Here is a 14,429-nt window from a genome sequence, read left to right on the forward strand (position 1 = left end):
CAAGGGCATGTACCTTGGTTGCAGGCACATCCCCAGTAGGGAGTGTGCAGGAGGCAACTGACTGATGTTTTTCTCTCATCGATGCTTCTGACTCTCTATCTCTCTCCCTTCCGCTCAGTAAAAAATCAATAAAATATATTTAAAACAAAATTAAATTTAAAAAATCAAGTGAATAAAAAATCTGACGAACAGAATAAACTTGTTTAATAGAATACAATCAGGAGCATAGAAAGGGAGTGGACTGACAATTCTCGGGGGAAGGGGGTGTGGGGGGTGCAGGAAGAGACTGCACAGAAATTGTACTTCTATGGACGAGGACAGTGTGTGGGGGATAAGGGCATGGGTTGGGGTGGGAACTGGGTGGAGGGGAGCTATGGGGGGAAAAAGAGGAACAACTGTAATAATCTGAACAATAAGGATTTATTTATTTTTTTAAATCTATTTTATTGATTTTTTTACAGAGAGGAAGGGAGAGAGAGATAGAGAGTTAGAAACATCGATGAGAGAGAAACATCGATCAGCTGCCCCCTGCACAACTCCCACTGGGGATGTGCCCGCAACCCAGGTACATGCCCTTGACCGGAATCGAACCTGGGACCCTTCAGTCCGCAGGCTGATGCTCTATCTACTGAGCCAAACCAGTTTCGCCAAGGATTTATTTTTTTTTAAAAGGTAATAACACATGAAGTGCTATATTATGTGGAGGTAGACTTATATTTAAAAATGCATTTTATAAACTCCAGAACAACAACTAAAGAAATAAAGGTATAGCCTAACCTGTTTGGCTCAGTGGATAGAGTGTTGGCCTGCAGACTGAAAGGTCCCAGGTTCGATTCCGGTCAAGGGCATGTACCTTGCCCTGACCGGTTTGGCTCGGTGGATAGAACGTCAGCCTTCGGACTGAAAGGTCCCGGGTTCGATTCTAGTTAAGGGCATGTACCTTGTTTGCGAGCACATCCCCAGTAGGGGGCGTGCAGGAGGCGGCTGATGGATGTTTCTCTCTCATCAATGTTTCTAACTCTCTATCCTTCTCCCTTTCTCTCTGTAAAAAATCAGTAAAATAATAATAAAAAAAAAGAAATAAAGGTATAATTAATATGCCAATAGTGGAGACAAAGTGAACCATGAAAAACATTTAATACAAAGGAAAGCAGGAAAAGAAGAAAAAAGGAACAATGTATGCTGTTAGGGAGGTTCTAGACTTATCAGCGTGATCACTGCATAAGGTATCTAAATGTCTAATCACTTTGCTGTACACCTGAAACTAATATAATATTGTATGTCAACTGTTTAAAAAATCATGTTTTGCCCTGGTAGCTCAATTGGTTAGATAGTCATCCCCATACGCTAAGGTTGTGGGTTCAGTCCCCTGTCAGGGCACATACAAGAAGCAACCAATGAAGGCATAAATAAATGGAACAACAAAGCAATGTTTCTCCCTCTTTCTTTCTCTCCATTCCTCTAAAATCAATAAATAAATGAATAAAAATAATTTAAAAAATCATGTTTTTCTCCTTTGTTACTTGATTATATCAAATAAATTTTCCCCCCAGAGTTCAGCTTTTTATTGAATGTGTTACAAAAGAGTTTTAGTCAAAAAGACCAAAGCCTATGTCATCATCAGACTCCTCAGATTTTTCTATCTTTCCTTCTACATTCCTCTCCTCAGCTGAGGCAGCAGGTGGAGAGGGCAGGACTTCCTGCTGGGGCAATGCCACCTGCTGGGACAGGTTCACCAGCCCCTACATTGCAGAGGAGGCTCCCAATGTTGGCATTGGCCAAACGTTTTGCAAACAAGCCTGCCCCGAAAGGTTCAACACTTACACCAGCTGCTTTAATGAGGGCATTGATCTTATCCTCTGTCACCGTCACCTCTTCGTCAGGCAGGATAAAGGCCAAGTAGATGTAGGTAAGCTCCGAGATGGAAGCCATCGTGTGGGCAAGTGCTGGGCGGGCACTGCCGGGAGCGGCGCTAGTTGCTGGATAAAGGGAGGATCTCACCCCAACGTGGTCTAAGCTTCCTCCGAAGAACCGAGCACTTTAGCCGCAGCTGGAGAGAAGGGCTCAAATGGATTTTGAATGTTAAACAGCTTATGTCTCTTATAAGCACCATGGAAGTGGGTTTGCTTTTTTGCTTTTTTTTTTTTTTTTTTAAATATATTTTTATTGATTTTTTACAGAGAGGAAGGGAGAGAGATAGAGAGTCAGAAACATCGATGAGAGAGAAACATCGATCAGCTGCCTCCTGCACATCTCCTACTGGGGATGTGCCCGCAACCCAGGTACATGCCCTTGACCGGAATCGAACCTGGGACCTTTCAGTCTGCAGGCCGACGCTCCATCCACCGAGCCAAACCGGTTTCGGCCTTTTTTGCTTTTTTTATATACAGTCTGATAGTCTTTTTTATTGAAGTGCTTAGACCATTTACATTTAATGTAACTACTGATTTTATAGATGGGCTTAAAACTACCACTTTACTATTTTCTATTTTTTCCACCTGTTCTTTGTTCCTTTCTCATTTCCTTTTGGATTAATAAAGTAATTTTCGCTCCACTTTTTTCCTCCTGTTTGGCTTTTTAGTTGTATTTTATTTTAAATATTTTTATTGATTTCAGAGAGGAAGGGAGAGGGAGTGAGAGATAGAAACATCAACACTGAGAGAGAATCATTGATCGGCTGCTTCCTGCACACACCCTACGAGGCATTGAGCCCACAGCCTGGGCATGTGCCCTTGACAAGAATCGAACCCTGGACCCTTCAGTCCGCGGGCCAACGCTCTATCCACTGAGCCAATCGGCTAGGGCTGTACTTTCTTTTATTATGCGTCTAGTGATTACTTCAAAGATTATAATATGTATCATGACAAGAGCTTACCTGCATTTATCCCACTTCAATAGTCAATGTTGCCTGGCCGGTTTGGCTCAGTGGTTTAAGCATCAACCTATGGCCTTAACCAGTTTGGCTCAGTGGATAGAGTGGAACAGAATAAACTGGTGAATAGAATACAATCAGGGGCATAGAAACAGAGTGGACTGACAATTCTCAGGGGGAAGGTGGTGTGGGGGGTGTGGGAAGAGACTGGACAAAAGTCGTACACCTATGGACGAGGACAGTTGGGGGGGTAAGGGCATGGGGAGGTGGGAACCAGGTGAAGGGGAGCTATGGGGGTGGGGGAACAACTGTAATAATCTGAACAAAAATTTATTTTTAAAAAAAGGCTTTTATACACACTATTCCATCTAGCTGGAAAAAAACGCACAGGTCTACTCATTCATCCTTACCACCTTCACCTAAGTAATTCTCACCTTCAAGTCTCATTCAGTAAAGATTTTTATTACTGCAGGGACCATGTCCCAACTTGCCTGGGATAGTCTGTTTACCTCTGTTCATCTTAGCCTAATTACTAACAGCTCTCCCTTTCACTCTCAAAAGCATCCCAGTCTAAATGATAAATTACATGGTTACCCTATCCATGGGGAAGTCCTACCATAACATGAGTCAGTTCCCATGTTACATGTTCTCATAGCTCTTTGCCTTCATTGCACTGAAGTTTATATTTACACTTTATTGTGAGGATTAATATCTTTGCCCCATATTAGACAAGGTAAACTTTGATCGCTGGAACTGTTGTTTTTTTATTCACTCATGATTGTGTCTTCAAAGTCTCTGACACAAAATCACATATTATGTGCCTGGCACATAGTAAACACTTATTTGCTGAATGTATGAATGTGTGTCTGGCAGGCTAATAATTATTGAAATATTGTACTCCTCCCACCGTCCAACCCACTTCCAAGGTGGAAGTCTGGTGTTTATTCTCAAGCCTGAGCTCCAAAGGGGATCATGTTGGGAGAGGAGGGGAGAAAGGGAAGATGGGAAAGTGCCATGGCCTCTGAGCATCCAGACTTAGGAAGGCTCAGGTCTGCAGTGGGGACCTGTGGCTGACCCCCCTTGTGGGAACCCCAGGGCCCTGTAGAACCTGAGAGGAAAGTTGGAGGTTCCATGGTGAACACCCTCTACAAGCCAATCTCTCATAATCAGAAGGGCCTTTCTCCACTCCAGAACAAGGGTCCTCAAATGAGGGCCTATGTCTTAATTCACCTCATGGCTTGCATCCAAAAACTCATGGCAGATTCTCTGAGTTTGTTGAATGTTACTGGAATAATGACAATGTAAGGCTTTTTAACTGGTCTAGTCCAGCTCCTTGCAGTGGGCAAAAGCCCCACCTACTGGCCTGTTCAGAAACTGCAGACAGCTTAAGCAGGCTCTGCAGGGCGCAGGAGAAAACTCAAGTGATCAGCAAGAACTTTGCTTTCCTGGCAGCTGTTGCATTGGACTAACAATCCCCTAAAATACCCAGGGGGACAAAATAAAGAACTAATCCCTGCCTTGGCCATGGGTGTTGAATCTTCATTGAGTCAGACTTAGCATTATCTTGCCCCTACCTTCTACATACCCTCTTGATCCATCCTAAAAAGGCTTCTCCCACTGAAAAATGTCCTCTTCCTTGCATGGTAAATTAAGCTGTTCCTCTCCTCGGGATCCTGAACCAAGGCCAGGATTTTCTTGCTTGTCCCCTTTGCGGTGCTACTCTGGCCCCTGGTGACAGGACTCAGCACACTGCACAGAACTGTTCCCATGTCCAACTTCCCCGGTTAGACACTGAGCTCCCTTGGAGCTCTATGGCTAGTACACAGGCAGGCTGATTTTCAGAGACCTGGATTCTTGTCTCCATGTGCCACTAAATTGCAGCTATCAACCCTAAGCAAATCACTTTATACTCCGCTATTCCCAGTAGTTCTCAACTAGGTATAATTTTCCTCCAGGGAATATCTGGCAATATCTGCAGCACTTTGGGTATCCATGCTGGGGGATGCTGCTCCACATACAACACACAGGGCAATTCTCCACAAAAAAGAATGATCTGACTCAAAATGGAAATATCGAGGTTGAGAAACCCTGATTTAGTTAATATCCCCCTAAAAAAGTTGGGTTGCAGTCAGAATATAACCTGTGCAGCACAAAACTATGAGTTGTAGGACAGTATCCTGCCTTGTGTACATTTTGAGATAGAGAGGCATGAGCCATCAGGTGTGTGACTCACTGAATTTGTGGATTTCAGCAATAGTGTCAGTACCCATCAGTGGTAGGTGGGAATTTCAGATCCCTCATAAAACTAAAGTTCCTAATAAACAAGATTGATTCTGCATGTCAAACCTTGGCATCATGAATAAAGATGCTAAACAAATGACAAAAAAAATTGTCATTGACTCTGTTCCGATTTGAGTCACTGATGAAATGGCATGTTGCACATCACAAGGACACCAAAAAAAGTCATTTCCAAAATCCTTTTATTATCCAAGTGATAGTCACGGAGTGCTTACAACATGCCAGGGACCGTGCTAAATGCTCTAAATTCTCTGTCCTTACAACCCTTCAGAGTAGTCAGATTTTACAGATGAGATAATACTCTCATTTTAAATATGAGAAAGCCAATTCGGAAACGTTAAGTAATTTCCTAGTAAATGCTGTTAGACAATTTGCTAAACTGCCTCATTTGTGTAACACATTAGCTGCATATATGTAGCAGTTTCAGGCCTAAGGGGAAAGGAGGTCTGTTAAGTTAAAAAAAAAAAAAAAACAAGACTGGGAAAGGCGTTTATAAAATGCAAAAGAAAAAAAATAAGCCATAGCTTCAAACAATAAGCAGTACACTTACAAATTATTCATCTAAGTAGAAAAGTTAATGCATAGATATTGTATTTCATTTTAAGATATTTATACAGACTTAACAAGGACATTTGTTAATGGAACCATGAGAGGAAAGAAAAAATATTTTTCAGATACTCTTAGATCAGTGGATTTCAACACTGGTTGCTTGTTAGAATCACCTGGGAGCTAACAGGTCTCACCAGAGGACACCAGCATCTGACTCAACCAGTCTGGGAATGGGCCCCTGGATGGCTATCAGTGTTCTCAAAAGTACCCCAGATGACTAATTTTCAGCCAATGTTATGAAATCACTGATTTATACCAAGGGGTAGCAAACTTTGTCTGTAAAGGACCAGATAGTAAATATTGTAGGCTTTGTAGGTCACATGAAGTTTGTCATATTCTTTTTTTTTTTTTTTTAAAGCCCTTTAAGTCATACACAAACAAGCCATGGGCTGGATCTGGCCCATAGGCCGTTTTGCCAACCCCAATTTAGACTACACACTGGCTGGACTACTGCCTGGAAAAGGCACCAAGAGACAAGGTATGGCTAACCTCAAGACTCTGTAGTGAACTCAGAGGTCTGGACCCCAGCCCTTTAACTGGCACCCAAATTGTTTTGGTGTGAATAGGAGGTAGGAGAGCTTTGGACTCACAATAAAACTCCATGACACATTAGAAACCAACCAGTTTATTATTTTGTAGTAAGATGTATAACTTCACCATGCAGACTGAAACACCTATGTCAGCATGAACAGTGCGTTTCCTACCTAGAGGCAGTTACATGGAAAACCAGGTTATTATCAGGTTATTTGAAGAGTATGGAATCCAAAAAAGGGGAGGTTAATTTCAGGACCTATACCTTGCCCCTGAAACTGGAGCACACCTTCCCACCACAGGGACAGCCCAGTCTCCAGTTTGTTGACTCTTCCTTCTCCACTGTGCCCTGGCAGAGCACTGGCAGCATGACCTGCAGCTCTACCATCAGCCAGCTTAGCCTACCATAGCGCTGCTCACTGGTTTTTATCGTTCCCTCCACTGTTATGGACAGTTAAGGTTCTGAAAGGGGCACATCACTTGCTCCCACGTAGCAACTACAAGACTCATTAATCTATTCGGATGCTCTCCCAAACCCACTCTATTCAAGTTTTACCAGATAATATGCATTGTAAAGGTTCTTCCCATTTTTATTAGCACATACATAGGCGACCTATAAATTTACCTAATGTAATCTAATTCCTACTGAGAACTGAGGTTATTTTTCTTCTTTCACTTTCTTGATCAATGATTCCCAACCACACAGGAGTTATTGAAACTAATTTTGTGTCAGTATTGCTACTAAGATAGACATACCAAGTGATATGTACTTTCCAGATTAAATTAATGTTATTTTGTTCTCTAAAATATAAAAAAGTCAGATGATGCAGTTTCCAATTTAGTACTCAACACTGTTAAAGGTCAAGTCACCAAAACAAGTCTTTTGAACAATAAAAAAGTTTATGCTTTCAAATTAAAAAACAGGTATTGCAAATATTCCGTAATAGTGATAAAATTACAGAAAACAAAATATTCAGACTGACTCCACAGCATTCACACACCATAATTTTGCCTGTAACAAAACAGTTAATTTTATCCCCCAAAGTAGCTACGTCCATGCTGGCTGAAAACGTCAGTTTTAGACCGCATGAATGAGGAACTACATAGTGCATGCTTAACAGACATATACATTAACCATTCTCAACTGCCCCTCACCAGGGCTGAGTGATAGGAGGGATGAAATGTAGACATGTGTACTCACATAGGCAGAATTCTCCAATTAAAAAAATTCACACATAACCTTTACTATGTCTTGGGCAATAGCTTTTATCTATGGGAACACACCTCTGAAAAATCACAACAAAAATCAATAGGAAATGATTCAATAGAAAATATACAAATTTCTCAGCATGACTTCCACAGAACAGGGAGAAGGGGATGACAACTAAAACTAATTTTTACTTAAAAAGAACACTCCCCTTACCTTGTCCTTGCTACTCAACACTCACAAACAAGTCTGTACAAAACTACGAACACAGAAAAGGACCAGAGAGGATGTTCCGATACAATGTCTTCGGACCTATTCTAGGCTGCTGTCCTCACCAATACCTCCCCGAATAGAGCTGAGAGCTCCTAGGTCCACTGGGGAAAGTAAGTAGTCTTGGATCATCACCCCTGCTTTGCTAGGATCACTGCAGGTCACTCGCTGTCAAACTTAATTGAATTAACCTGGACAGAGATGGAGCCTCCCCTGTAACTGCCCCGTTTCTTCTTGGTCTTCTCATGCCGGAAGGATTTGCCTTTGGTGAACTTCAGGACCTGATTGGCTCGTTCCCCCCAGTCTCCGGCTGCACCGCGCTGGCGAGTAGAGAGAGGTGGTCAACACACAGGACACCAGGGCCCTGTCACGTTCTTGTCTCTTCTCTAGACAACCTGAACCCAGGGAGTTTCCCACCAATCTGAAGCAAAACTGTCCTCTCTTCCACTCTACACTGCTCAAGAATGGTGACTCCCTCTCCTCACCTTGGCATCAAAGGAGTTGTCTGCCACTCGAGCATCCACCTCAATTTCCTCCTCCCTGATCCTTCGGAATGGGGATGATGCCCTTTTTTCTGCCTGGTTAAGAACGAAGTACCAAATTAAAGACGGAGTGGTCAGGTGACAGAAAAGCCCTCCTAAGCTACACACATGTGCATCTTTGCCAGGCCAGGCAGAGAGCTATCAAAATGATTCCAGATTCTTCTTTCTACTCTTGAAAGGCTAGCTCCCCATTCTCACTTCTGAAATATAATACTCCACACCCCTTTCTTCTTTGTCCAAATATGGCTTACATACCCAATGTTGCCTCAGTCTTTGAAATTTTCATGCATATGTGAATTGCCCACACATGTATTAAAATTTTATTTCCTCCTATTAATAAAAAAAATAAATAAAGGCTAACTCCCAAGAGGAAAAGAAGACAATTTACTTTCTTCCTTTTCGGAAATGTGTTAGGGGTCTGAGGATTTATCTTCTTGACTGGAGGAGTCTCTGCCTCCGTGGCAGCCTCATTCTGCTTTCGTTTCTTTCCTAAACCTACAAAACAAAAAGCCAAGACTCAGAACAGTTTCCCGTTCCTCTGCCCATGTTGCCACACTGAGGGCCTGCAACTGGAACCTAGTCATTCTGCCTCCTCTCTCTATGCCATCCCCCCCAGAGTATCTATCCCATCCTAATTGAAGGGGGGCCGGGGGACCAAAGAGGGCAGCTTCTGTGGATACAGACCTGGCTTAGAAACTGCTACTGCTGCCTTTGTCTTTCCTTCCTCCTCCTTGTTGCTGTTCCTCTCTGCTTTTCCATTCTGGGCGGTCGGTGTAGAGGTGCCATTGGTTTTGAGGGCTTGTGGTCTAGGAGTACCCTTGCCCTTGGGCTTCTCCTCCTCCTCCTCCTCCTCCTCTTCACTGGAGTCATCAGAAGAACTGCTGCTGCTCTTGGCCTTCACTGTCTTCGTGGAGGCTGGCTTGGAAGGGGCTACGGCTCCTGCTGTCTTCTGTGGCTTCTTTTTAGCTGGGGGTTTAGATGCCTTCTCTTCCTCCTCTTCCTCACTGCTAGAGCTGTCTGAATCAGAGCTGCTGTCCCCACCACCCTGAGAGGCCTGTTTGGCAGGCAAAGGTAGCACTGCTTTGGCCATCACCTTGGCCTTAGGGGTGGCCACTGTCTTCTTCGCCTTCCCCACATCCTCCTCCTCCTCCTCACTAGAACTGCTCTCCTCCTCACTGGAGCTACTATCAGCCTTTCTGGTCAGAGGCTTCTGGCCACTGCCTGCAGGCTGCTTGAGAGCTGTGGCTATCTTAGCTGCAGGCTGCTTGGGAGTGGTAGCTGGCCTACTTGAGGGATTTTTGGTGGCACTGGCTGACTTGGCAGGAGCTTCTTCCTCAGAACTGTCAGAGTCTAAACGAGAAGAGGACAGAATGAATAGCTCCCCAAATTACAAAGTAGACTGAGAAGAGCCCCTGGAGTGCCCCCTGCCCAGAGGGCCTCCATATGCCTCACCTGAGCTGTCTGAAGAGCTCTCTGCTGCGTTCTTTGCTGGAGCTGGTTTAGTGGCTGCTTTAGAGATGACTGGCTTAGCTGGTGGTTTCTTTTCTTCTTCAGAGCTGGAATCTGGAGAGAACTTATGGCATTAGGCTGGGCCCAGATTCCAGACCCAAACAGGAGTAATAAAAAGGATGCATAGACCAGAGCTTTAGTCCTATCTTGCTTCAGTGGAAAGAGCTTTTTCATCTTCCTATTTCTCAAACACTCCCCAGACCCACTCACCACTGGTGATGACTCACCAGATTCATCACTGCTGTCGTCACTGCTCTCTTCAGGCTTTTTCTTCTCTGCAGCTTTCTTGGGAGCCTGGTTTCCCAGGGACTTTTTGGGTGGGGGAGCAGAAGGCGGGGGCACTGAACTATATGGACCTGTTTAAAAAGGAGAATGTGGTGATTTTAAAATATGTACACAAACTCTTTGATGGAGTTTAACCCCTTCCCTTGAGTGTGGGTTAGAATTAGTGACTCATTTTCCACAAACAGAATATGGAAGGGATGTCGACATGTCATTTTCAAGTCTAGGTTATAAAAGATACAGCGCCTTTCTCCTTTCTCTGGGAGAAACTAGCAGACATGTCAAGCAGTTCTTTGTAGAGGTCCACGTGGTGACTACAGAAATCCTTCTGCGTATGGGCCCTGGTAATAGTCATGTAGCTTGACTCCCCATATCTGGTCACCTGGTTTTTTCTTCATGGGCTTTTTCTGCTCCTCCTCCTCCTCCTCCTCCTCCTCACTCGAGGAGTCCTCACTGCTGGAACTCTTTTGGGTAGGGGTGGCAGCTGCTTTCACTGGAACCTTGGCTGCTACTTGCTTTTTAGGCACAGTCTGCATCATACAAGAAAATCAGTTACCACAGGAAAAAGGGGACCCAACCAATCCTGCCAGGAAATTGAGACTGCCTCTTTAATCCCCAGACCCCTCTCTTCCCTGGTAGAAGTTATGGTCCAGACCTTCTTAGAAATGGCTGCTGCCTTCTCCTCCTCTGAGTCATCGCTGCTGCTGCTGCTGCTGCTGCTACTACTGCTAGCTGCTTTGCCATTAGCTACTTTAGGTGCTGCCCGAGCAGGAGTGCCTAAGAAAAAAAGAAAGTGTTAGAAGTACAAGAAATTAAAAGGCCATAAAAACCTCCATCCTATTAGCTCAGAACTTGGGAGTCTTATCAATTCTCTTGCCTCTAGAGCAGACATGAAGGAGACTGCTGTGGTTTACTATATCAAGGAGGCCTTTCCTGCCCAACATAAGGAATAAAACTACTCTATCTTTATTTTTTTCTTAAATATATTTTATTGATTTTTTTACAGAGAGGAAGGGAGAGGGATAGAGAGTTAGAAACATCGATGAGAGAGAAACATCGATCAGCTGCCTCCTGCACACTCCCCACTGGGGATGTGCCCTCAACCAAGGTACATGCCCTTGACCGGAATCAAACCTGGGACCCTTGGGTCCGTAGGCCAATGCTCTTTCCCCCGAGCCAAACCGGTTAGGGCTGTATCATATCACTTTTGGTTTGGCTCAGTGGATAAAGGGTCGGCCTGCGGACCCAAGGGTCCCAGGTTGGATTCCGGTCAAGGGCATATACCTTGGTTGCGCGCACATCCTTAGTGGGGAGTGTGCAGGAGGCAGCTGATCGATGTTTCTCTCTCATGATGGTTCTCTCTCATTGATGCTTCTAACTCTCTATCCCTCTCTCTTCCTCTCTGTAAAAAAAAAAAGTGGTATGATACAAATAATTTAAATATGCCCCTGAGGTCTTTCACTCCAACTTCCAGAGAAGTGCCTATAAATCATAATCTAACCTTCACTACAGGAAGATTATAAAATAAAACTTCTCACTTGTCCTATGGAATGAAGGTTTAGGAGGAAAAATGGTAGTGAAAAGAACAAGGAATAGGGGTGCTAGTGGTCATAGTAAAATGGGATTTGTGGGAACATAAAATGTCTATGAAATGCAACTAAAAAATGACAAATTGATACCATTTCTTAAAGTACATTTTCCCTTGCCAACAAACTGTTTCTCTAGTTACTAGCCCCTAAGTATGAAATATTTTACTCATTAATAGCATCTTTTAAAAAATATAAACTAGGTCCTGGCCAGGAAGCTCAGTTGGTTAGAACATCATCCCAATACACCAGGGTTGCAGGTCCAATCTCTGGTCAGAGCATATACAGGAAGCAACCAATGAATGCATAAATAAGTGGAACAACAAATGGATGTTCCTCCCCTTTCCTTCCTCACCAATTCACATAAAATACAGAAACCTTGCTTTTGTATAAGTCCATTTACCTACCCCACTTTGTCCTTTGGGCTATCATTGTCATTCATGTTATGTCTAAATTCATTATAAACTGAAAGGCAATGTCATAGTTTTTGCTTTGGAGCCATGTGTTTAAAAGCCCCCCCCCGTCTAAAGTCAATGAAGATGTAACACTAATCAATATCTATGGTTCAACCACAGCACCATCTCACCCTTGTGCTGAATAGGCGATTTAAATACCTGTGCACAGAGCAAGCTGGTCCCCAGCCTGGCCTTTTAGAAACAAAACAGAAATAGGAATACTACCTAGTTTGCCTGGGGCTTTAGCCTGAGCTTTAGCTGCCACAGGTGTTGCCTTTGGCTTCTGGTTCTTTGGTGCCTCATCTTCTGAGCTTGAGTCAGAATCAGAATCAGAGCTCTCGGCCTTCTTAGGAGGAGCTTTGACCGCCTTGGTTTGGGGCTTAACGCCCTTCTGTGAGAAAACACACAATGAAGAGAGCATCTTAAGCATCTTAAGGTAAAAAGTTTCATTGGCGCCCTGGCCGGCTTGGCTCAGTGGATAGAGCATCAGCCTGCGGACTGAAGGGTCCCCGGTTCGATTCCGGCCGAGGGCACATGCCTGGGTTGTGGGCTCGATCCCCAGTGGGGGACTTGCAGGAGGCAGCCCTGATCAAAGATGTTTCTATCTCTCTATCCCTCTTCCCTTTCTCTCTCTCTAAAAATCAATAAAAAATTTTAAAAAAGTTTCGGCTTTTACTTTTTAGGGGCTAACAGAGCAGCAGGGGCGAGGGAAAGCTAAGCAGGACATGACATGAAAAGGACAACAAACTCTTAATAAGAAACAAAAAGTTCAGCCACACAACCTACTAGCCCTGTCCCTGCCATTCTCTATCTGGAGCTCCCAACATCTGTATACAAAACACACTCCCTTACCCCTGAAGTTCTAGACAGTGTCCCAGGGAAACCCAATACCTGTGTTGATTTACTCTAGATTCCGAATCTAACTTCAACCTCACATATCCCTTTCAGGCTTCATACTTCTATCACATCTCTGCAAGTCCCCAGATTTTCTGCCCCATAATCACCTGTCCACCACCAGCTCTTGATCACAAGCTAGAAGCCAAGATTTTAGGTTTCTTCTTCCTGATCCCTTACGCAACCCCGTTCCTTCCCAAGCTGCAAACCTGGACAGGTTTTTTCTTTTTGTCCTCCTCTTCCTCCTCATCATCACTGGATTCTTCACTGCTGCTACTCTCTGATGCATTGGCTGAAGCCTTTCCAGGATGCTGAGGTAGACTGGCACGCTTGGCAGGTACAGCTGAACAAAAGCACAGGTCCCACTAAGAATCAGCTAGGCAGTATAGGCAGACTACAAATCCTTTTCCTTGAACTGCTAACCCCAACTCCCTACCCGGTCTTACCAACTTTCTTAGCTGGAGGCCCTTGGGCTTTCTCCTCCTCACTGCTGTCTTCACTGCTGTCACTGGACGAAGTCTTCTTTTTAGCCTTCTTAGTCACTGGTCCATTTGCTTGTAATTTCCGTTTTGGAGCCTTAGTGGACCTACTGAGGTAGACCAGGCTAACTTCTGGGTGACCAGGACCTTCCCAAACCAAGAAACAAAGCCCAGTACACTTGAGGGGAGAAAATAGCCAAAACGGTACAGGAAAGACTTACTTAAGCCAGAAGCTATAGATGTCCAAGAGGGAAGAGGCATTGGCATCCTGCTGGGTCTTTAGGAGAAAAGACAAAGAGCTGGATAAGAAAAACTTATCCTGGTTATTCTAGGGGAGATCAGATTTTGTTACTGTCTGGTTAAAAATGACCCGCTTTGCCCTGGCTTGTATGGCTCAGTTGGTGAAGCATCGTCCCGTGCACAGAAAGGTCACCAGTTTGAATCCCGGTCAGGGCATATACCCAGGTTGTGGATTTGATCCTTGGTCGGGGTGCATACGGGAGGCAACCAACTGATGTTTCTGATGACAATAATGTTTCTCTCTCTCAAAACTCAATAAAAAAATTTTTCTTAGTTTGGCTCAGTGGATAGAGTGCCAGCCTGCGGACTCAAGGGTCCCAGGTTCGATTCCGGTCAAGGGCATGTACCTGGGTTGCGGGCACATCCCCAGTGGGGAGTGTGCAGGAGGCAGCTGATCCATGTTTCTCTCTCATCGATGTTTCTAACTATCTATCCCTCTCCCTTTCTCTCTGTAAAAATCAATTACAATATATTTTAAAAAAAAACAAAAAACCTTGGCATTAAGCCCAGATATCTGGGGTTTGTTGCCACTGAAGACTGTCCTGACAGATACAGAGAGCAGAGGCTAATGAAGAAACATCACCCTCAGGAAACA

The 14,429-nt window shown here is 44.2% G+C and overlaps 1 protein-coding gene and 1 pseudogene across 3 annotated transcripts in view; both read right to left on the reverse strand.

The window, feature by feature from the left end:
• Positions 1–1,550: 1,550 nt before the first annotated feature.
• On the reverse strand, positions 1,551–2,135 carry LOC102769268 (annotated as a pseudogene).
• Positions 2,136–6,384: 4,249 nt separating this feature from the next.
• The window catches only part of NOLC1 (nucleolar and coiled-body phosphoprotein 1), an 11,873-nt gene continuing 3,828 nt past the window's right edge, over positions 6,385–14,429 (reverse strand). The window contains exons 2-13 of one of the 3 annotated variants that reach the window (XM_006756495.2): positions 13,756–13,811; positions 13,502–13,641; positions 13,265–13,398; positions 12,387–12,552; positions 10,776–10,897; positions 10,503–10,650; positions 10,066–10,194; positions 9,782–9,892; positions 9,014–9,679; positions 8,718–8,824; positions 8,273–8,365; positions 6,385–8,107 (exon numbers count right to left, since the gene is read on the reverse strand). In XM_006756495.2, the coding sequence (XP_006756558.1) occupies positions 7,949–8,107; positions 8,273–8,365; positions 8,718–8,824; positions 9,014–9,679; positions 9,782–9,892; positions 10,066–10,194; positions 10,503–10,650; positions 10,776–10,897; positions 12,387–12,552; positions 13,265–13,398; positions 13,502–13,641; positions 13,756–13,811 (2,031 nt within the window). In that variant the 3' untranslated portion in view covers positions 6,385–7,948. Of the gene's footprint in view, positions 8,108–8,272; positions 8,366–8,717; positions 8,825–9,013; positions 9,680–9,781; positions 9,893–10,065; positions 10,195–10,502; positions 10,651–10,775; positions 10,898–12,386; positions 12,553–13,264; positions 13,399–13,501; positions 13,645–13,755; positions 13,812–14,429 lie in introns of all 3 variants that reach the window. The other 2 variants (XM_006756494.2, XM_006756496.2) reach the window with 2 other exon arrangements.

Source organism: Myotis davidii, unplaced genomic scaffold (assembly GCF_000327345.1).
Source record: "Myotis davidii unplaced genomic scaffold, ASM32734v1 scaffold332, whole genome shotgun sequence".
Lineage (NCBI taxonomy): Eukaryota > Metazoa > Chordata > Mammalia > Chiroptera > Vespertilionidae > Myotis > Myotis davidii.